This window comes from Scomber scombrus, chromosome 16, assembly GCF_963691925.1.
Source record: "Scomber scombrus chromosome 16, fScoSco1.1, whole genome shotgun sequence".
Taxonomy (NCBI): Eukaryota; Metazoa; Chordata; class Actinopteri; order Scombriformes; family Scombridae; genus Scomber; species Scomber scombrus.
Window position 1 is genome coordinate 3,226,702 of NC_084985.1, and position 25,036 is coordinate 3,251,737.

At 34.7% G+C, this 25,036-nt stretch overlaps 2 protein-coding genes across 6 annotated transcripts in view; both read left to right on the top strand.

Annotated features, from left to right (window-relative positions):
* The window catches only part of LOC133996001 (H-2 class I histocompatibility antigen, Q10 alpha chain-like), a 35,302-nt gene extending 23,129 nt beyond the window's left edge, over positions 1–12,173 (top strand). For 2 of the 5 annotated variants that reach the window (XM_062435523.1, XM_062435520.1), the window contains exons 2-8: positions 6,075–6,347; positions 6,518–6,808; positions 7,898–8,182; positions 8,804–8,923; positions 10,281–10,316; positions 10,728–10,778; positions 11,236–12,173. In XM_062435523.1, the coding sequence (XP_062291507.1) occupies positions 6,075–6,347; positions 6,518–6,808; positions 7,898–8,182; positions 8,804–8,923; positions 10,281–10,316; positions 10,728–10,778; positions 11,236–11,315 (1,136 nt within the window). In that variant the 3' untranslated portion in view covers positions 11,316–12,173. Of the gene's footprint in view, positions 1–4,944; positions 5,052–6,074; positions 6,348–6,517; positions 6,809–7,897; positions 8,183–8,803; positions 8,924–10,280; positions 10,317–10,727; positions 10,779–11,235 lie in introns of those variants that run through there. The other 3 variants (XM_062435525.1, XM_062435524.1, XM_062435519.1) reach the window with 2 other exon arrangements.
* LOC133996000 (H-2 class I histocompatibility antigen, K-D alpha chain-like) overlaps positions 1–25,036 on the top strand; it is a 116,130-nt gene that overhangs the window by 68,277 nt on the left and 22,817 nt on the right. Inside the window, exons 11-12 of the mRNA XM_062435518.1 lie at positions 19,715–19,999; positions 21,319–21,438. Coding sequence (XP_062291502.1) covers positions 19,715–19,999; positions 21,319–21,438 — 405 coding nt within the window. The remainder of the gene's footprint in view (positions 1–19,714; positions 20,000–21,318; positions 21,439–25,036) is intronic.

Sequence of the window (25,036 nt, forward strand, 5' to 3'; positions counted from 1 at the left end):
ATGTTACTGAATTTAGTAATAGAACTTGTAAATATTGCACTCAAGACATGTTTATGGTGTCTGATTGGACCTTTGACTAACCTCCAAATGCTGCCTTAAATGGTTGGAAATAATTATAGAAATACTTACAAACAATAAATACTTAGTGTACTGTAGAAGATGATTGTATTAAACAGGCTACAGTTTAAAAACAAAGATATAATCAATGAAGTGCTGAACTGAATAAAAGTTGTGTTAGCTGACTTAAAAAGAAGTCATTAATGTATTTCTACACCATTGAGTGATAAGCAGAGATAATTTAAAATAAACAGTATGAATTGTCAGTGATTTTAGTTGTAAATACTTTTTTCATTTTAATTGCATTTATAAAAAAGCATTGTCAATCACCACTCGACTTTATGTCAAAAAAGATTTAATAAGATAAAACATGTTTGATCACTTTTTAAATCCTGTATTAAATGAAAGCAAATTCATTCATGCAAATCAGGTTTAAATAGATGATCTCATCGGTTCCTGATTGGTTTTCTAAATACAAACATTATTAATGAGATATTTGCTTTATTCACATTTAATATATATTATGCTTTTATACATTTTTATACTGTGCGATTTTAAAGCCTTTTAAACTCTGTTGTGAATGTATTGTAATCAAATGGATATATTTTCTTTTTAGTAGTATCAGTGGTAGAAAGTCTATTACTAATGATATCATACTGTTTTTTGAAAATATACTGAAATATTTCTATTAAACAAATTATCAGTTTGTCAAATTGCACTAAGTCTTATAATCTCTGTCACTGTGGATGTGAAATAAAAATATTAATTTGATCGATAACATTGTCAGACTATAGCGACTAATATCATTAACATATTAACATGTTAGAAACATTTGTCATAATTTTTTCATTTTAATGTTAATTTAAGAAAGACGTCACATTTAAAATTGATATTTTTGAATTACTTCTTAACAACTGGTGAAATGGTTTTCTGTCTGATGTTAACATGTTATTGATATTCTATTTTTGTTAAAAATGGTTAATATTAAAAAAGTTTGTCAATACATTTTTCACTGTAAAAATAATGTTAACAATTTAGGAAAGATTTAAATTGATATTTTTGAAGTATTTCTTAAAAACTGGTGAAACGGTTTTATTCAGTGTGATGTTACCATGTTGTTGATATTAGATTTTTTCTGTAATGCATGTTTAATCTTTTTTTTACTCATACAATATATCCTTTTTGCGATTGCTCATATTTTTATGCTTAAATAAATACATTTCTGATCAAATCTTTGTTGATATGAAGTGGTGTTTTATTGGCTGTCCCGCAGTAGAGATATTAGAGTTTTGTGATGCAATAAGACTCTAAATATAAAAACTACACAAAAACAGGTCAACCTTAAATAGGTGAGCATTGTCTCTACACTCTATATTAGAGTCTATTATTATTATATATTATATAATATACATTAAATATCTTGTATATCTTGTCTATATAATGTAATGCATTATTATATTGATATGTAGGTCTAAATGTAAGAGTAATATAAAAGCAACTATAACGATATGTTACACTATGCATTTATATAATAATATGAAGCATAGTGTATTATGTAATATAGTATAACAATATAGTATAGTTAAGTATAATATAATAAACATTATAACAACATATAGTACACATTTTGAAAGAAGGCAAAGTAACAATTAACGATTCCTGACAAACCTTCCTGAAAACAACATGGTAATTTACAACTAATCATGAATCAGTTCTGTATAAAAAAAATCTCAATTTAAATCAAATAAATATAAATAAATCATTCATTTATTATTCATACATTGATGAGACATTTATACATGTGGATGGATCCTTGAAATAAAATAACAGTTCTTCCCATTGACTGTATATAAATATGTATGTAAAGTCAATGGGTCTTACAGTTCCTCTTTTGGTTGTTAAACATTAAAATGCAGCACTACTGCCATCGTGTGGTCAGAAGATGGTAGCGCACCAAAACAGCTAAAACAGTAAATATTGGATTTACATTCAACAGGTGGACAGAAACATGACTCCAAACGAATGAATGAGTGAGAGTATCGGTGCAACAGTCCGTTTCAAACAAAGCTGAACATTTTAATAAGTTCTCGGAGGATCAGATCAGTAAAACATTATTTTCTGATTTTTTTCACCGCCTGATTTGGTGTGAATACGGCCTTATCAAGCCCGTGAATCAAGATGGTTACTGTGTGAAACTTTTTTCCAAAAAAAACCCCAAAAAATAGCTTCACCAGAATACTGACATGCACATTTCATCTTTCAGTTGAAGGGAGATAACGGCTCCGTGGATTCACACACGCATAATGTTACAAGGAGAAAACTATTTAAGAGCTCGGCTATTAATTTGAGATTAATTCCTTCTATTTTTGTCCTAATTCATGACACAATACTGTATCTGGTTGCTAAAAACTGTCACTATGCTGACGTTTAGGCCACACTTCACCTTTTATCTTAGGTTGCCAGTCTACCTTAATATAACCTTTTAAAAAAGCACTGCAGCGAAAGCTAAAGGCTGGAAACAGCAGGGAGAGATAGAGCACTGTTAGCGCTAATAAAAACAAACATAATGACCAAACCATACGAAACAAGGGTCCAGATATTTTCAGACAGGGTAGCTAATGTCTCAGAGTTACTATGATTAAATTAACACTACACCAAATGTCTGTTATGAGCTAAACTTAGCGCGCGTAAACCTGCCGTTATTAGCCGTTAGCCGTTATCTCTGTAGCAAACTCCTCACTTCAGCTACAAAAACAAACAAATGACAACAGCACTTAAAACTAACACTGTTTGATCCGTGTGGTTAAATAATATTGACTACATATCGAAAAAGTAATTCTTAATTGACAACATTTGACATATTAACACTTACCGTTACTGAGCCAGTGGGAGACTTCAGAGTGTAGCTCGAAGTGCAACGGCAGCTTCCTTTGTTTTGGTAATTTCACAATAAAATCCCGAATACGTTATGATATTGTAGAACTTCACAGTAAAAGCATGTGAAGTGATAATACATCTTGTGAGATCCAGGCGGGGAGTTACGGTCCTCTGAAACGATGCCAACGCGGAAGTAACTTAAAACTGCATTCTATCAAAAGGCCACCAGGGGGCCACCGTTTTGGTGTCAAAAGGACTTCCGTCTCTATACAAGTCAATGGAGAATTCACCAACTTCTCACTTGATTTCTAACCTCAGTAAACGTTTTCGAAATGTTTGTATGGTCCCAATCGCTAGTTTAAAGCCTTCTTCAATGCAGTATGATGTTCATTTGTGAAATTCATGCACCTGAAATTTTCAAGATGGCGCTGTCCAGATCCGAAACTATTCACTTCCAAGCAGCAGTCCACAAACCAATGGGTGACGTCACGGATGTTACGTCCATTTTATATACAGTCTATGGTGAGATCCCAGAAATAATTTACAGTGTGGTCATATCCATCATCTATTAACTGGTCAAACTGTGATGGTACACTTTACCTTTTATACTTGTTTTGGTTAGATGATGATAGAATAGAATAGAAGTTTATTGTCCACCATGGTGGAAAATTGTCTTTGGCTTACCAATAACTGACATAAAGTTTACAGAAATTACATAAGATTCAAAGAATCCATAAATAAAATACATACATATGTCAAGTATAAAATATAAGTGCATTTCATTTCATGTGTGCCAATTTGTGTTGTTAAAAAACAACTTGATTGTCTTTTTAAATTATTATAATTATTGTTACTATTATTGATATATAAATGTGTCACCATCACAAGAAAATGGTGAACTAATCGTATCTCATATATAAAATAAAATAATATGTATAAAATTATAAATTTTCGTATATTACATTGCTCCTAGTGGGGTGACTGGATCATGGGCATTGCGGCAGTCCATGTAAGTTCTCTAAAAAATTAATTCATTCCTTTTTTCTTAACTTGCTTGTTCTTCCTCATTGGAAACAGGCACTATTATCAGCCTTGCCTTGCTTTTGCTGACAAATCAATCCTGAATATCCAACCAGCTTGACCATTTTACCAGCTGGGCTAGCAAGACCAGTCTGACCAGCTTGTCTAGCCTGGTAAACCAGCTAAAACAGCTTAAACCAGCTACCATCTTAAGCTGGTTTAAGCTGTTTTTTTCAGCAGGGTATGTAGAAAAACAACCTCTGTAAGCATTATATTATAAATGATATGACATTACTGGATTGTGAATACTGAGGCATTAATGTGTATTATTATTATTATCTTATTTTTATTTTTCCAGCATTCCAGCTAAAATGCCTGACAGTTTCCTGAAAACAACGATGTCATTTATGAGTAATAATGAAGGAATAGTGAACATCTTAATATCAAAATTTAAACCCAATAAATATGAATTAATTATGTATGTATGTTTGGAAACTTAAAACACAGCCTTAGTTTACACTGTTTACCACTGACTGTACATTAGCTCTGGTATATTACCACTTAATACCAATATTACTCTTGTAAATAATGTAAATAATGTCACGATTATTTGTATGACATATTTTTACTATTATTGTTCTTATTGTTTTTGTACTTAATATTTATTGTTCTTTATTCTTTTCTTATTGCTGCTCTTTATAGTCTATTTTACTGTCCACTCGCTGCTGTAACAATGCAAATGTCCCCATTGTGGGACTAATAAAGGAATATCTTAATTTATCTTAAATACAGTCAATGGGTCTAACAGTCCCTCTTCTGCTTGTTAAACATTAAAATGCTGTATGCTGCCATCATGTGGTCGGGAGATGGTAGAGCACAAAAACAGCTAAAAGAGAGTAAATATGATAACTTACATTTACATGGGGGACAGGTGGTGGCAGATAGATAAGAGAAGCTGAAAGCAGTTTGTCACCACGGAGTCATAACAGGTCAAACACTCTGATGAAACGGAGTTTTAGAAACGTTAATGGAGACGTTAAAGATGTATCTCATCACGGTTTTCGTCCTTTTGGGGACAGGACTGACAGTAAACAGCGGTAAGAGAGAGTTTTTTTGTTTTTTCATGTTTTGTTGTTGTTGTTGTTTTTGTTTTTTACATTAATGCGACCCTGGTTAAAAGCGAAAGTAAAATAGTCTGTTGTGATGTCTTTGTAATGATCAGGTTTCTGTTGATTATTTGAGTTTAACTTCGTATAGACTGGTAGTTTACATTTAAACAGATATGAGAACATTAATTAACTATTAGAACATTTTTATTAACTTATCGTCTGTGTGTGTAACATGTCAGTGATGTGCATCTATGTATAAAACGAACATGGTGGTTAGACTTGAATGTGGACACTAGTTGGATTATTTTTCTGTTTCAAATACTTAAAAAAACAATAAACAACAACAAACCAAACAACAAGGACATCATCATACCTATAAGTAATCATTATTTTGATTATAGATTGACCTGCAAACTCAAATAATTTTCTTTTTTAGTGATACGTTGGCAAAAAAATGCCCAACTCATGTTTTCATAAGCTCAAGGTGATGTTCTCAAATAGTTGGTTTTGTCCAACAAACATTCCAACACCTAACAACTAAAGGTGTAAAACCTTAAGAATTGGCCCATGAACAAACTGAGCTGTACTTAAATAAAATAGATTTCTTGGAGGCTGTGTGTACATCATCATAACTGTAAATGATAATTATTGGAATTATAAATTAACCTGCCGATTATTTTCTTGATGACTCAAATAAATACTTATTATTTTTCTTTTAGTATTATATTAAAAAATACCAATCTACATTTTCAAAAAGCTCAAGAAATGTTCTCAACGTGATGGTCAACAGTCCAAAACCCTAAAAACAAAAGGAAGAATTTACTGATACATAAAAGAAAGAAAAGGGATCAGATAACTGCAGGAAGTTTGACCTTACCCCAAGATACCCCAAGAGAAAACAGAGACAATTAGCTAGTTATTAATACCTGATACCCCCCCCAAGTCAGATCTGTTGGAGTTTATCTGCCTTGTCTGTAAACATGTCTGTCTTTCTCTCTCTGTGACTCTCAGAGATTCACTCCCTCACGTACATCTACACCGGCTTCTCCAAACCTGTCGGACTTCCGGGCATCCATGAGTTCACAGCTATGGGTCAGCTGGATGGCAGGATGATCGACTACTATGACAGTGATGACCAGAAAAAAGTTCCCAAGCAGGACTGGATGAAGGAGCGACTTCCTGCAGACTACTGGGACAAAGGCACACAGTCCCGCCAAAGCAAGCAGCAGTGGTTCAATGTCAACATCAACATCCTGAAGAACCGAATGAATCAGACCGACCATGGTAAGATCCATGAAATGTGTCAGTCTGGGAACACTTTTTGATGAGTCAGATAAATTGTGATAAGATGATAATAGATACATTCTCAGCAAAACTGTTTTAATTGTAATTACTAATTACATTTTTCCATGTCCTCATTTTTTGTCATTTATTTCACTGTCACTCCTCTTTAGATCGCCATGTTCTTCAGTGGATGCACGGCTGTGAGGGTGAAACAAGGCCTGATGGCACATTAAAGTTTGTCCGTGGCGTAGACATGTACAACTATGACGGACGAGACTTCCTGTCCTTTGATGACGCCCACTCAGTGTGGGTTGCTGCCGCTGATATAGCAGTCCAGACCAAGAGAAAGTGGGATGAAGTCCAGGTCCTAAAAGAATACACCAAAGGCTACCTGGAGAACGAGTGTATCGATTGGTTGAGCAAGTTCATGACATACGGGGAAAAACAGCTGAAAGCTGCCTGTATGTATGACAGAAAATATTTTCTGTATTTATATATCAATCATTACTAGATATGATAGAAATTACTTTATTTATAGAAGGATTATTATTTATTAAAATATCTTACGTGAAATCAACTAGTCTGGAATATATTGGTTTTCACACAACATTTGCTTGTTTGTTTTCCTGAATTGCAGTATTCGTTATGGAATAATTAGTTCAGATGTGGCAACATTTCCCATCAACAAACAGCAGTTCACCGGAATTGGGGTTCAATAATATTTAATTGACTTTGAATCATTTTGGATCTACTTACGTTGAGATTTCAACTTTTTAACGTAAAATTAAAAATAACAAATGCAAAAACACTTCAGCTTCAGTTCCATTTTACAACAAACAGAAAATATCAAATATTGATTGACTATGTATTTGACACATTTAAATAACTGATGTAACCTTCTTGTTTTTCATGAGCTACTTGTTTCAAATACTGGAAGTGCTGAGTCAGTACTATTAAGTTGATTATCTTAAATAATTAATATGATATAAATTAAAGTCTGAGCAGGAGATTTTGACAACTGAAGCTGATTTAACTGTTAATATGTCAAGTTACTGAAGGCTTTAACATTCATTAGTTACAGCTTATAGCTGCAGACATACAGTGTCAGCTACAGTATAAATTGTAAGTAAGAAGTCTGTTCCCTGTCTGCTGTGTATAGTGTTCTTTTCTAATAAAAAAGTTCAGTCCTGTAGTTCAGCAAATCCAGGTACTTTGCCAACATGGAACCAAATACAAAAGAGAACCAGCTATTAGAACCAAACCTTCATAAACACCATATTCAATAACTACCATGATCTTCAAATCTCAGAAAACAGTTTGGAAAAAGACCAAAAATATTTGTATTTTCTAAGTCTCAGTATGTCTGACAATGTTATACTTTAATTATAATTGAAGGCATAAATCACTATTTGTTGTAGTAGTTGTAGTAATACATTTTGTAAGTTCGATTTTATTATGAAAATGGTATAAATATTATCACATATGGTTTAAAACATATGCATTATGGCCACCATGCAAACATTAACTAACCTAACGTTTTCTCTTTCCAGCTCCACCAGATGTGCACGTTTTTGCTAAGAACACCAGAATTGAGTCAAACCTCATGTTGACCTGCCTGGCCACAGGTTTCTACCCAAAAGACATCATCCTTAACATCAGAAGGAACGGCCGCATTCTGACTAAAGAGGACGGGTTGATCTCCTCAGGCGTTCGACCAAATGAAGACGACACCTTCCAGAGAAGAGACAGTGTGGAGATTTTAAAGAGTGACATCGCTTCATTCACATGTGAAGTCATTCACAGAGCATCTGGTGTATCTGTTAAGAAGGATTTGGGTAAGAAACTTTCTTATTTCAGTTTACAGTTTGTCACAGTGCAACAAAGTTGATTGGGGCAAAAATGCAAACAGTCAGATGATCAGACAGTTTATAACCAAACCAAACATCAGAAAATGAGATCCAAGTTGTATTAAATCAGTCTTTATTTAATCAGTTATGTGTCATATTGGAGCAGACCCTTTTCTATTATCTCAGGGTGTAAAGCAGTAAGAGTCTGCCTCAAAAGCTGCTGACTGTCAAGTTACTTCTTCACTGGATTATATTCAAAATGTGTTCAGATGTTTGTCTTTATTGAAGATGGGGTGGATTCACTGTTAGCATCTCAGTTAGTAGCTACAAGAGAAAAGACACAACATTAACTGGCAAGAACGCAGTTTTTAAAATCTTGGACGTTTTTGTAAGAATCGTCTTTGAATGTTGACATAGTTTTCAAAGTTCATGTTATTTTGTGTTATTAAATGGCATTTTATCACTTTGATCACATTATTGCTGATGATCACATCTACATTTTATTACCATGCATCAACACTGAGAGTTAAATATTAGATAAAGATAAATATTAATGATGTTAAAAGTGAACTGAATGTGAAACTAATATAAATGTTTTCTGTGTTTTAGATCACAAAGTTGATGGAGGAGTCAACATGGGCATGAATGTTGGGGCGATTGGTGGACTGCTTGTCGTTGTCGTACTTGTGGCTGTAACACTGGTGGTGTTGAAGAAAAAAGAGATATTTGGTAAGTAAAATGTAAATTGTGTTTTCTCAACAACAAGGTGGAGCGGGTTACATTTTTCTCATATGTTGTTTTATAATTTTAAAAGATTATACATAAAACATTTCTTTCCTATATTAATTACAAAAAGAAAAAAAGAAAGAATTCCTGCAAGTTTTCTAGCACAAAAATCATGGCTATGCAGTGTATGATGTGGGAGGTACGAGGACGTCAATGAGGGCGGATTAAGACTCACCACCGCTCAGTGTAGCATGAATAGATGTAGAGCTGGTAGTCAAAGATAACCAGCCATGAGCAGCTGCTGTCAGACAGAAACACATGGTCTGCTGGAGGTTTGATCGTCACTATTAGCACATTCATGGTCTTTTTATGTGTGTGTGTCTGTGAAGGAATGTCTGAAAAGTGAGTCTGAATATCTTAAAGCGTAAAGTTAATAGCAGGCACAGTTGTTGTGTTTATTTCCACAGAAAAGGGAAAAAGCCTTGAGTTACTTTTATAACTGCGGTTCTCGGAGTAGAACAACATCACTCCTGCTTATCTCTGCTTTTCTCTTATCAGACCTGCTCAGTCCTGTGTGAGTGACACAAACTGAGGCTGCAGTTAGTAGAGTGCTGATATTTATACATGACGCAGCAGCTGAAATGAAATATACCTTGGAGTCTTGCTTTTTATGTCAAGTATAGAGGAAAAAAAAGATCAGAAGTGACAGAAATTAAAACATATTGAAAAGAAAAAGTAGTTTTTAGACACAGTATATGTATGTTGTTGGAAAAATCGAATCAGAGTAATGAATTCAAAATTCTTATCGGGGGTATCGTCTTTAAAACACAGCTGGACAAATGATTTATATCTTCAAAGTGATCTGTGGAAGAACACACAATGCTGATATGTTATGCATAGGATTTTCATTTGTGCATCTGAAGCCCCAAAAGATTGTTAGTGTATTATGTGAAAAAAACATCCATACAGTAGACACAAGTTGTTCCCATGTTGGAGTAATATGATGCACTATACATTCATAAAGTACAACTTCCCCTCATCACTTCAAAGCTGAGAGAATAAAATCTGATAAAGTTTTATTTTCATCAATGATTTCATACAGTTGAAGTCGTTGTATCAGTGTTCAAATTGTAATTTAATGCCATGTAATTTAAAGGACGATAAGTTTATCCAATGGAGGGACTCAACAGTTTTAAACAATGCTGTTGACTTGACATTCATGAATAATTGAGAGACTTCTGTTTGTAAACTCCGAATAATGAACTTCATGCTGTCCTCAGTTAAAGAATGAATATGTATATTTTGAGTTTTAATAAGTCAAGCTGTCTATTAGTTGTATTAATACTGTCTTTATTTACAGACCCTGCTCCACCAGTCACAGTCATCACTGTCAAAGGTAACTACTTTCTTTCTTTCCCATCAGAAAAACTGTCTTTAAATGATAGTCCACAGTTTTTTAAGTGTCTTAAAACAGCAGTCATGTGTCCATATGAACAGTTCATACTGACTATTAAAAGATCCTCTTTAAATGTGTTTTCAATGTAAGTGATGGAGGTTAAAATCAGTGTTTCCAGTCATTGCATTTAAAAGTGAGGGAGATAGGAGTAGATGTCATTTCTAGGATTTTAAAGTGCTAAAAGTAAGTTTACTCTTGATTGTCTCACCTTGTTATTAATATGAAAAATGTTGATAATTGTTTAAATGAATAATATAAATATATGACCAAAATAAATTAAAAGTAGTCAGAAAGCACAGATTGGATATAAGCAGTTATTACAGATCTTGATGCATTTTCTTTTCTTCACAGAGTCCAAAGAGTCTCTGAACAGCGGTGACTCTGGTCTCTCTGCTGGATCTGGTAAATATCTTCTGTTGACTGATTGAAAACTGAACCATGCAAGTTTATTCTTTGGCAGCCTCAAGGGGCAGCAAGAGATCAATTAAAGTGTTAAAGGTTCACTTAAATTACTAAAACATAACATAGTATCTTCATGGCTAGATATATTTCTAGAGGTGCCTGAGAAAATATGTTGTCTTGATGATCAACTAAAAGTTAATACCTTCTTAGTAACACAAGATATGTAGAGAAATCTATCTATCTATCTATCTATCTATCTATCTATCTATCTATCTATCTATCTATCTATCTATCTATCTATCTATCTATCTATCTATCTATCTATCTATCTATCTATCTATCTATCTATCTATCTATCTATCTATCTATCTATCTATCTATCTATCTATCTATCTATCTAAAACTGTAGTATATGTATGGAAAGTATAGAAAGTAACACATCTGTTAATTCTTGCAGACAATGGCTCATCCAACAGCTCATCTGGCAGCTCCAATGGCTCCGATAAGCCTCTCCTTGACAAACAATTCAGAACCTGAGAGGAACCAACTCACCAGGGAACAAACTACTAGTGGATTAGTACAGGGATGGAGATATGAAGCAAAAATGGGAATTTGAAAAATCATAAAAATACTGAATTGACAGATTAGACACAAAAACAAGAAAAACAAGAACAAAGTTTTTTATATTAAGCTCAGAAATGTCTCTATTGTCTTTAGTAAGTGTGATAGTTTGAGGAGTCCTGATTATCTGGATGATCTGGAATAATATTCAGATTTCACATATTCTTTATTTGGAGCTTTCTTCCTACTTTGCTTGCCTGAAATGTATGAAAAATATCCTTTATGCCTCTTAAACTGAACCCCAAAGTCACCATGAAAGAAACGCTTTTGTTTCATATTACTGAGGAGACTCTATTTTAATTGGGGGAAAAATTTGTGGAACGTCATGCGGAGACTCAAGAAGGAGATTAGAAAAGTGTGACCTGTAAGAAACGAAACAAATGTGATGTTAAACCTTTAAAAGCAATCTCCTTTACATCTAAAAACTACTTTTTTAAAGTTTAGAGATCATTAATCACAGCTACACTCCTCAAGCAAATGCTACATATGTGTTTCTTCTTTATGATGTTTTACTTTGATATTCATAATTACATAGTTTTATTTTAATGGAATTCTCATCTCTCTGTAAAGCAATATGTTTTTAAATAAATAGACTAATTCATTACTTTTCAGTATTGAACTGTGTTCCTGCCTGAAGACAAATATCATATTTCACATGTTCAGCTGACATGCAGTGGACTAAAGGAGTCTTTATGTGTTTTAACAGTGAATTGAAATTAATTAATTGTGTACAAATTGAACACTTTGCACATCATTAATATTAAATCCTGTAATTCCTTTTAAGAGACTTCCTTGTAAATTAAAATAAAATCACACTTCTTTATCAGTGGTTCTTACAGTTCCTCTTTTGGTTATTAAACATTAAAGTGCAGCACTGCTGCCAGTGGCGGCTGGCCAATAGAGGGCGATAGTGCACCGCCCTCCCTAGTGTTTTTGAGTTTTATTTTTAAAATGAAAAAATGAAAATGAACAAAAATCACTTATTTTAAGTAAATTGTGTGTTTAAATTCGCAACAACATATCACACATAAAATATAAATCATAATTTCCGGAGAAAAAAGCTCCCTGCTCAGTTGCTGGGGCGACAGAAAAATCGCCCAGTCAGTGCAGCGGCCAGCCAATTACTGACAAGAGATACGCACATAGCAACAGGAATTTATCCAATCAGCGTCGTCGATTCTGATGCCAAGGTAAGTTTGCGGCCGCGTGTGAGAGAGTGGGATTTCTGGTGACATTGCTGCTGTGATGTGATGTCTCTGCCACAAGGGGGCCCTGCTGTAACAGTCGACAGTTTTGTGTGTAAAAATGTGTAAACCTAATAAGTCATTTGTTTCCAATTTGGTTCCTAGCTTGTGTTTGTGCAATATGCTATTTATGTTTTGTATAAGAATGCCTCAAGTTATTAATATTTAAATAATTACTATTTCACAGAGCACTGGTATCCAGCCGTTTATGTTCAATTGTTTTGGGATGGTTATTGAAACTGAGTTAATAGGCTATATGCACAGCTCCACTACTTCCTGAACTCAATACAGCTCCTTTATTTTCCTATCTTACATTATAACTGATTATAACTGATTAATCCAGGTGTGTCTGACCATTGTTGTTTTCACTAGTGAGGTCAGACACACCTGGATTAGTTTGTCCAATAATGTAAGACAGGAAATAAAGGAGCTGTATTGAGTTCAGGAAGTAGTGGAGCTGTGCATAAAGTTCATAAAGCACAGCCCCACCTACAATATTTTTCACCAGCCGCCACTGACTGCTGCCATCATGTGGTCAGGAGATGGTAGAGCACAAAAAGAGTTAAAACGGTACAGAAGCGTATTGCTGCTGCCACACCAGAAAAAGAAAAAAACATCAGTATCTCGTTATAACGTGAAACTCATATTTGAATGAGGAAACGGTGTGTGGAGAACAGATAGGAATGTGACTCATTTACATATTAAATAAGCACGAATATAGTCATATGACTCACCGTTTGGTTCAGAAGAAGCTCAGCTATTGAGCCAAACTTCCCACTGTAAATTTACAACTACAAATGATGTCTTACCTTCGCTGTTTTTATGGTTAAAAGTTGTGTATGGTGGCATAATATTCCTAGTAACAGCTACTCCAATGTCTCTGGACCATTTTGAGTAGATTCAAGCCAGTTTACATGTATTTACTTGGCATGGGGAATGAATTGCAGATAGCCTGCCTCGTCTCCATCTAGTGGTTGAACTGTGCTATTGTGACAGATTTAGCCAACTGCACTACTTTTTATCTTATCCCAAATTTGTCAACATAACATTTTAATATAACATTATAGTCATTATGGCTTTTAGAAAAATGTTTTTTTGGGGAGGTGTGGTAGTGCACTATAGGCCCCTGTGACACGGCCTAAGCTTTTGTCCTTAATGGAATTTTTTTCCCTTACATTACTTTTACTTTTATACTTTAAGTAGTTTTGAAACCAGTACTTTTACACTTTTAATTGAGTAAAAAGCTTGAGTTGATACTTCAACTTCTACAGAAGTATTTTTAAACCCTAGTATCTATACTTCTATCTGATTAATGAATGTGAATACTTTTGACACCTCTGTGTAAATCCAACCACAACTGGCCCACATTTGACATGCCATCACATAAATGGGGCCATCCATTCTGTTTCCGTTTCCGTAGTACCTGCATGCACTTTGGGGGTGGGGGGGCATGTAGAAACCTGATAGAGAAAGGTTTACGTATGTATGAGACAGATCAGAGAAGCAGGAAACAGACTGCTTGTTACCTTAGAGCCAAAGCATCGTTCACTTAGTTTTAGAAACTTCACTCCACTTTGTGATGAAGATGTATCCCATCACAGTTTTCATCCTGTTGGGGACGGGACTGACAATAAACAGCGGTAAGACATTTTTCTTTTCTCTTTTTTCCTGTTTGTATACATATGAATGCGACTTCAGTTAAATGAGGAAGTAAAACGTGACATCTTTGTCATTATCAGATTTCTGTTGATTATTTTTGTTAAATATATTCAATTGACTGATATTTTTCAGTTTTTGTATTTTTATTCCACAACCCTATTACATCAAAACAGATCTGAAAAAAATGACTAAGAAAATCTTGAATAGTATTATCTTGAATGTGGCCACGAGTTTGATTATTTTTCTGTTTAAAATACTAAAAAAAGATTTTTAAAAAGGACATCATTATAATTAAAAGGGTTATTTTCAATTATAGATTAACCTGCCGATTATTTTCTTGATTACTCAAATCATTTGAACAAATAATGAATAGTTCTAATTTGAATTGAATTGAATTGAAGTATTTAGGGATTGTTAAACCACTGGATTTTTTAAAAATTAGTTGAATGCACTAAATATGTAGTTGGCATCTTGAACCAAACTATATTAAGGCATCAAACATGGTGAATGCACAAAGATTACTCAACAAATGTCTTGAAGTGGCAACTAGTCGACCAGGAACATTGTGTCTAAGCTGCCCTGGTTTCAGCCACATTTTTCTGTCTGATGGGAAACTTCAGTTTTAATGGTTTTCTTACTTGAGCTTCATGTACGTAGTCTCACAACTGAAAGTGTCTTGTTTAGTGTGTGACCGCAGTGACACTGCTGATGTTTGTCGAGCTGCTACAATGTGGTTGACCACACAGAAGTACAGCTGAAGTCTTGCTGAGTGTCACTGACTGAAGACTGAAGCTGCTGCTGCTGCACTGCTGATCACAACGGACACAATTCACTGACATAAAATTGATTTTCAACTGTTTTCACAGTTTTTCTTTGACTGTAAAATGTTTGAAAGTTGGGAAAAAATGTTCAAGGTTAAGCATTTAATTTTGATTTATTTGACCAACAGTCCAAAACCCAAATATATTTAATGTACAATTATATACAATCGTCTGCACATTCTCACATCTAAAATAATTGGCATTTATGCTTGAAAAGTAAATTAAAACAGTTTCCAATTAATTTTCTGCTGATTATTTGATTAATTGGCTAAGCATTTTAGTATTATACAATTTTACTGCAAGGTTTAATGAATTATCTACCAGTTTTAATATGAAAGGTTTTTACAGAAAATATTCTCTATATATTAAGATATATATAGATAAAGTAAAACTGCTAGCCCATAAGTTTGAAAACACACTGATGGAAAAAATAAATAATACAATTTAAAAGAAGACTAAAGATATTAATTAATAATTAATATAAAAATATTGATTCACAGGACCCCAAGTTGAATACAATTTATTGGTGGAGGCTCTCAGTGCAAACTTGTACTTCATAAACATCAGGTCACCACAGGGGGGAGCTGATAATTTCTATTTTAATCAAATTATCCTTCATGATCATAATGATGCATATTCTATAATCTCCTTGAACTGATCAGTGGTTGTTCTCTGAGTGTGTTGCTTCATACATGTGGCTAAATAGTCTGATTGATGGCAGTAAATAGATAGATAAGAGTCCAGAGCTTTAAGTCAGATCTGCTGGAGTTCATCTGCCTTCTGTAAACATGTCTGTCTTTCTCTTTCTGTGACTCTCAGAGATTCACTCCCTCATGTACATCTACACCGGCTTCTCCAAACCTGTCAGACTTCCGGGCATCCATGAGTTCACAGCTATGGGTCTGCTGGATGGCATGATGATCGACTACTATGACAGTGATATCCAGAGAAAAGTTCCCAAGCAGGACTGGATGAAGGAGCGACTTCCTGCAGACTACTGGGAGAAAGGCACACAGTCCCGCCAAAGCAAGCAGCAGTGGTTCAAAGTCAGCATCGACATCCTGAAGAAACGAATGAATCAGAATGACACTGGTAAGATCCATGAAATGTGTCAGACTGGGAACACTTTTTGTTGACTCAGTAATGAACTCTATGAAATTAACAACTGTAATACCTTGTATAGATAAATGCTCCAACAAAAATAAAGATTTTTTATTTATTATTTTCAGGAACAAGTGATAACTTCTAATGTGCTTAAATGAAACTGTTTTAATTGTAATTACTTGCTGCATTTTTCCATGTCCTCATTCTTTGTCATTTATTTCACTGTCACTCCTCTTTAGATCTCCATGTTCTTCAGTGGATGGTTGGCTGTGAGGGTGAAACAAGGCCTGATGGCACATTAAAGTTTGTCCGTGGTGTGAACATGTACAACTATGACGGACGAGACTTCCTGTCCTTTGATGACGCCAACTCAGTGTGGGTTGCTGCCACTGATATAGCAGTCCAGACCAAGAGAAAGTGGGATGAAGTCCAGGTCCTAAAAGAATACACCAAAGGCTACCTGGAGTACGAGTGTATCGATTGGTTGAGCAAGTTCATGTTATATGGGAAAAAACACCTGGAAGCTGCCTGTATGTATGACAGAACATGATTTCTGTATTTTTATATCCATTATTACTAGAGATTATTAAAATCAATCAATCATTTAAACTTTATTTATATAGCACCTTTCCTACAGGCTTGTGTAGTTCAAATTGTTTTACAGTTAGTTGATTGATAGTGAGACAGAACAAGTGACAACATAAAGAAAAGGAATAAAAAGAAATAACAAATTAAAAGACAATGCACGCAAGAGAAAATAAGAATGATAAAAGTGTTTATAAAATTAAGTAAAATAGGTAAAAAATTAATAATTAAATAGGCAAAATAATTAAATAATTGCAATACGAGAGAATAAGTGAATAAGTGAAAATGTTTATTTAAAGTAAGACTTAAAATCTAGGTTAAAATAAATTAAAAAGACAAAGCAAAGTAAAATAAAATAAAAGATGAAGTTTAATAAAAGCTGCACTAAAACTAGGTTAAAAAGAGGTTAAAAAAACAAAAATAAACATGAATAAATCCATGAGAAGATAAAACTTAATTGAATGATAATAATAAATTAATGTAAAATAACCAGAAAAAGTAAAACATCAGAACAAATACAATAAAAAGGCTATAAAACAATTGTTAATCTGAAGCCAGGCTGAACAGGGAGGTTTTGAGTTTACTTAATTTCCATACCTCCAACTGTTCTCATGTCCTCAAGCAGTCTGTTCCAACAGCTTTAGTTTTGGCCTTTGGAACAGCTAAAAGAGTCCTGCCAAAGGACCCGAGGAGCCGTACTGATTCATACACTGTCAGCAGTTGTGATGTATATGCTGATGCAAGACCATGAAGTGCTTTAAAAAAAAGTAAAATAATTTTAAATTCAATACAAAACAGGTAACCAATGTAAGGACTTTAAAACAGGTGTAATGTATCATAAATCTTAATCAATCTTTATTTGTATAGCGCCAAATCACAACAAAGTTATCTCAAGGCACTTTACACATAGAGCAGGTCTAGACCGAACTCTTCAGATTTTAATTTTAAAGAGACCCAACATTCCCATATGAGCAGCACTTAGCGACAGTTGCAACAAAAAACTCTCTTTTAATGGGAAGAAACCTCAGAACCAAACTCAAAGTGGGAAAACATCTGCCTCGACCGGTTGGAGTAGAGAGGAGAGAGAGGAAGGATAGGAGAGAGAGAGAGGAGGGATAGGAGAGAGAAGGTCCGGGACTGGAATCTGTCATCCGGACGTCTACAGGCCCAGATTACCTGTGAGACGAGAAAGCACAGACTAGGTACTATAAGCTCTTTAAGATATGATGGAGTCTGACCATTAAAAGCTTTAAAAGTGAGGAGAAGGATTTTAAATTAAATTCTAGATTTTACAGGAAGCCAATGCAGTGAAGCCAAAATAGGAGTAATGTGATCTCTCTTTCTAGTTATTGTCAGAACACGTGCAGCTGCATTCTGGACCAGTTGGAGAGTCTTTAGAGATTTGTTAGGACAGCCTGATAATAATGAATTACAATAATCCAGCCTTGAAGAAACAAATGCATGGATTAGTTTTTCATTATTTTGATACAGGATGTGCCTGATTTTTGCAATATTACGCAGATGAAAAAAGGCCGTCCTTGAAATTTGTTTTATATTTAATTATGATTGAATTAATGAATTAAAGGACAAATCCTGATCAAATATAACTCCTAGGTTCCTTAAGCCTGATTTATGCTTTGTCGTTGACCTTTCGAAGTTCTGCGTCGAGGGAACGCGTTAGTCTGCAATTCACCGCCATGCCGCTAGGGGGTGTGTGTGGTTTCAGAGGAGGAAAATAATGTGTTCTCTCCTTCTGGTCATGGTCAGCACTCGGGTTGCAGAGTTCTGAATCGATTGTTACTGATTTATGAGGGTTTTGAATAGACCAGAGAGGAGAGCATTAAAGTAGTCCAGCCTTCTTGTGATAAAAGTGTGCATCAGTCTCTCTGTGTTACTGAGAGAGAGAAGTACGAGAAGTTGCTTAAGCAATAGAAGGATGATTATTTATTAAAATATCTAACATTATTTGTCATGTAAACTAGTCCAGATGTGGCAACATTTCCCATAAACACACAGATATTCACCAGAATTAGGGTTCAGTAGTATTTTATTGACTATGAATCATTTTAAATCCACGTAGGTTCAGCTTTCAACTTTTGAAAATAATTTAAATTAAAAATAACAAATGCAGAAACACTTCAGATTCAGTTCCATTTTACAACAAACACAAGATATCAAATATTGATTGAATATGTATCTGACACATTTAAATAACTGATGTAGCCTTCTTGTACATCTTGTTTTTCATGAGCTACTAGTTTCAAATACTGGAAGTCCTGAGTCTGTACTATTAAGCTGATTATCTTAAATAATTACTGTAATATAAATATAAGTCTGAGCAGGAGATTTTGACAACTTAAGCTGATTTAATTGTTAAAATGTCAAGTTACCGAAGGCTTTAACATTCATTAGCTACAGCTGATAGCTGCAGACGTACAGTCTTAGCTACAGTATAAATAGTAAATAAGTCTGTTCCCCGTCTGCTGTGTAAACTGTTCTTTACTAAATTATTAAGTTCAGTCCTATAGTTTCCTACTTTGCAAACCTGGAACCAAATACAAAAGAGAACCAGCTATTAGAAACAAACCTTCATAAACACCATATTCAATAACAACCATGTTCTTCAAATTTCAGAAAACTGTTTGTAAAAAGACCAAAAATAATGAAATGAAGCGTGTTGTAGCATCAGTGTTTTTATGTTGTTAAGTTTCACCAGTCATTTTTTACTTGAGTTATAGGTAAATATATGCATTGTCACTATTTGTTGTAGTAGTTGTAGCAATAGATTCTATTTGTTCAGTTTATTATGAGGATGGTACAAATATTATCACATGTGGTTGAAAGCATAATGCATTATAGCCACCATGCAAACATTAACTAACTTAACATTTTCTCTTTCCAGCTCCACCAGATGTGCACGTGTTTGCTAAGAACACCAGAATTGAGACACACCTCATGTTGACCTGCCTGGCCACAGGTTTCTACCCAAAAGACATCATCCTTAACATCAGAAGGAACGGCCACATTCTGACTAAAGAGGACGGGTTGAAGTCCTCAGGCGTTCGACCAAATGAAGACGACACCTACCAGAGAAGAGACAGTGTGGAGATTTTTAAGAGTGACATTTATTCATTCACATGTGAAGTCATTCACAAAGCATCTGGTGTATCTGTTCAGAAGGATTGGGGTAGGAAACTTACATATTTCAGTTTACAATTCGTCACAGTGCAACAAAGTGGATTGGGGCAAAAATGCAAGAGAAAAAACACAACATTCAGACCTGCTAACATGTACGCATTTTGCGTAGTGGTCACGCATTTTTTTGACCTCCTAGTACGCTTGTACAATTCCATGTTCTAAAATACGCATATTGTTTGATCTCGCATTTCGCCAGTTTCAGTCAAGTTGTCACCAGGTTGTCACTGAAGATCTGTGCGTAAGCGGAGTGCTTTCGGCCAATCAGAGTGCTTAATTTTCACCCAACCACCCGGCCCTTCCTAGCTTCGCGCCTCAGTTCAGTTCAGTGCTGTAAGCAAGCCAGTCAGATAGCCAGTGTTACAAATCAACTGGTTTCCACGTTAACTGGTTACCTTTGTTTATAAAAGTTGGGCCTCTCTCACTGTGACTGCAGATGTTTCGATCGCGTAGAGAAAACGTAGATGACCTTGCGAATGCCTGAATGTACTTCCATAAATATGTGATGATCTCTCGCTCCACCTGGTTAATCCAATCACGATGCTTCATGTTGTGAAGTACAATTGTGGGATCCGAAATACTGGTCACCATATTCTGTATAAATGTCTAAATAAAAATAAATAAATAAGTCACCCGACACGGGATTTGAACCGAGTGTGTCACCAACAAACCATTACAGCGTAGTGTTTAACCATTACGCCACGCAATTACACCCATCGGTTGTCACAAAGTGATATAACAACTGTTGAAGTAAAAATGAAGTGTGCACAGCCACGATTTTCAAAACACCACAGCCAAATTAACTTGTGACCACTGTTACTGCAATGATAGCCACCTTACAGGTCCAGCTTGTTGCACCTCTGAAAAACATTTCACAAAGATCAAAGATCACGTCTGGTAAAGGTGGTCGAGGAAAATCACGCATTTGATGTTTTAGACACGTTTACCTCCGTGCGTTGTAAATCATGTTGGAGCAACAGTGTGTAAAATAAAACAGTTTGTAGTCGTGGTCATTTTGTTGTACTCATAACATTTTTTCAAGGTTGGCAGGTCTGAACATTAACTGGCAACAACACAGTTTTTAAAATCTTGGACGTTTTTGTAAGAATCGTCTTTGACTCTTGACATAGTTTTCAAAGTTCATTTTTTGTGTTATTAAATTGCATTTTATTACTTTGATTAAATTATTACTGATTATCACATCTACATTTTATATCATGCATCAACACTGAGAGTCACATGAAGATAAATATTAATGATGTTAAAAGTGAACTGAATGTGAAACTAATGTAAATGTTTTCTGTGTTTTAGATCATAAAGTTAATGGAGGAAACAACATCGGCATTATTGCTGGGGTGATTGTAGTCCTGCTCGCCGTTGTCGTACTCGTAGCTGTAGTGCTGGTGGTGTTGAAGAAAAAATTGATAATTGGTAGGTGTAATATATAATCATTGTGTTTTCTCAACAACAAGGGTTGGAGTGGGCTGTATTTCTCTTATATTTTATTTTATATCATTTAAAAGAAAATATTTAAAACATTTAATTCCTCAACAGAAATAGATCTATTATGAAAAGAAACACATTTTTCTTGCAAAAAATGTAATACTGTATTTAATAATTGTTTTCTATTTTTTTATACTGATTTAAAGATAGCTGCATCCCTGCTGTTCATCTTGTAAACTTAAAGCTGTGAATATAAATTTAGAATAGTCAGTTGACAAAGGATTCATGTCTTGTGTTTATTACCACAGAAAAGAAAAAAACAGGGAAAAAACCCAATTCTCTGAGCAGAATTCTGCTTATCAGATCTGCTAAAGCCTCCAGCAGCTCTGTGTGAGAGGCTCACATAGATGTATTATAAGAGCTGAATAGGGCGCCACTGCTCAACCATCAGCAAAAAAAAACCCTGTGGCCAAAAAAGTGCTCCTAATTCAGCCCCAAAAGTAAAGTCAAGGCCTAACACCAGGAATATAGAATTCAGCTGAATTGAAATTAACATCCAAACAGACAAAAATTAGCTAATTCTTAGAAGAAAAAGTAGTTTCCCCACATAATATATGTGTGTGTATATGTGAAAAATGAGAGCAGTAAGGAATTCAAAATGTTTAACAATTGCTGCTGTAACTGAATATGGTGCCATTTATTAAAAAACACAGCTGGACAGTTGATTTATATCGTCAATATGATCTGTGGAAGAACACACAATGCTGATATTTCACCATAAAGTCAAATGTAAAGTCAAATACTTCATTTGTGCATCTGAAGCCTCAAAAGATTGTTGTATTTATTTTGTTTGAGCATATCATCTGAAAAACATCCATACAGTAGACACAAGTTATAACCAAATTCCAGCAACATAATATATATACATATATATATATATCTTCTTTTTGGACTTCGGGAGTTTTGGTCATAAAAATATATGTCAAAGTCAAAAAATTAAAATTGAAACTTAAAAGCTCGTCAGTGAAATCACAAGATTGGCCAGCTTAGCTTATAGGACAAGATAGGATATTTCTTATTGTCAACAAATGTAACCAACAGTGTCTGTGGCTCAGAAGATATACATCTTAAAAAACTGCTCACAAGTGTATAGTTTTAAAGAAAGTCTCAATAATTTTGTCACTGTAGTTTTTAGGAAGTAAACAGAGGAACTAGTGCATTTGTTGGAGACTGCTTTCAGGGGTGGATGAATCCACATTTGATGCTCTTGTGAGTATTTCTGACAGCAGGACTGAGTCAAAATAAACAGAGTGTGTGTTTATTTTGATGAGGAGAGATGTGACTCATTGATCATTGATCTGCTGTAGAAGTTAACAGAGGAATCAGATATATCACACAATACTTGTTAGTATAATAAATAAATCAAAAACAGTCCAGAAAACACAGATAGGATATAAGCAGGTGCCTGAACAAGTTAACACATATTTTGATGCTTTTTGTTTTTCTTCACAGGATCCAATCAATCTTTCAGCAGCAGTAGTTTCATCTATTCTGGTTCTGGTAAGCATCTTTCATTTACTGACTGAAAGCTGCAGCACACAGGTTTATATTTTTCAGTTTCATCAGTTAGATCAGTTTGTTGTAGGGGTGGAACAGTTCACAAAATCCACGGTTCGGTTCATATCATGGGTTTGTGGTCATTGTTTTCGGTTCGGTTTATGTTGTTCTTTTCTGGGGGGGTTTACACTTCATTTCTCATATATTTAGACTGGAAGACGTCATCAAGGCAAGAGCGCAATACAGATTAATAAAAAATATCCTCAGTAGTTTAACTGTAACCAACAGTCATGTATCAAGGAAACTTTTAACTTAGTGCCTCAGACGCACTCTGACTAGGGCGTGAACGCAGGCTGGGGTCCGGGATTCCCCCAGAGAAACACGTCATCAGGACCTAACGTGTAACTTATCCCAGGCTACATTATATAGCCTATTTCAATAAGCACATTGCAAGATAAAAGAGTAAAACACTGAAGGTCGAATCCGCCTGTGGCACGTGGAACAATAATAATAATAATAATGATAATAATAATAATAATAATCTCCTTAGGAGATCAAGGTCTCACATCAACATAAAATGGGATCATTTATCTGTAACTGATCAACCGCCATGCTAATAATAAAAGGCTGTAGATATTTACTTTGTAGATATATTTTGGGTCCACACATGTTTGTATATCCTACCATTTGTGTTATTGTGTAGTTTGGCTGCTTTGCTATAATCAACCTGCATCTGGAGATGATGAGACTCTCAGGTCAGTAGCTGCTGGTGTTCGTAGTATACATATAATAATATAACACCTCCGCGTCGTGCCAAATGAAAAAAAAAAAAAAAAAAAAACTTCACAAACTGAACAATACACACGTGCCCCGAAACGTGACAAGCGAACCGAACAGGACGGATTTCTTTAATGAACCGTTCCAACCGTTTGTTGTTGCGTTTGCTGTTTTCCTGCCAACGTTTAGTTAGTCCTGCTCAGGCTGGAAACTACAATGAACTTGGCAATAGTTAGTTTTTTGTGTGTGTGTGTTAACTTTGTGTTTATTTACAGCTATAGCAGATGCTGAAGCTGTTCCCTTAAGTAAGTTTTCCTTCTATGGATTCTTTTAAAGTTTGAAATGTTAAATGTTTTGGTGCTAAAGATGTTTATAATGTTACAACAATGACTCAGAGGGAGGCAGCATGATGGAGGAATCCCAAATTTTATAATATTCTCATAACACATAAGACATTAATAATCTTTGATTTTCTGTGTCTTTGTCTTTGTCTGTGTGTATTGTCAATGATATTTTCCCGTAAGTCCCAAATGATGAAGATGTGGACAAACCTCTCCTGGATGATGAGAAGAAAAAGAAAGGTAAAAGTTTTCTTCTTGGCAGACATGATGTTAGCTACTGAGCTACATGACTTTATACAGATTCTGATGTGCAGTGTTACATAATGAAATACTGTATTAATAACCAGATGTTTTATTCTTGATTGTCTCACCTTGTTATTAATATGAACATTTTTTGATAATTGTTATATCTAAATTAATAATGAGAGCTTAAATACTTTTACTGTTTATTAATAATCAAACCATTATGTTTTAATTGACTCTAAAATAATTCAGTCTGAGAAGACTTGCAGCAACATCCCCCTCTTTAATGACAATCGATTCTGCTCTACAGTGTCAAATCTGCAGTAGAAATCATTTAGTTCATTTAAGAAAGATTCACTGCTAATAACAGGAGTGATGGCCTTTTAATTGGCCCTGCCCTTTTATGTGTTTAAACCCTCCCATGCTTGTCTAACATTTCCAGTTAACTAGCTGAAGTCGGATAATCACTTCTGCTTTCTTTGTTTCAGAGCTGAAATATGGACATTAGTCTTTTTTGTTTCACACATGCATTAACTGGTAAAAATGTATTTCCTGTGCTTTGTGGGTGTGACCCTTTTGCTGTGTCATTCACCGTTCAATGTGTAGCCCAAAAAAATTCTAGATATAACCTCTTAATGTTGCTCTCAGAGTGCACCAGAATGATGCAT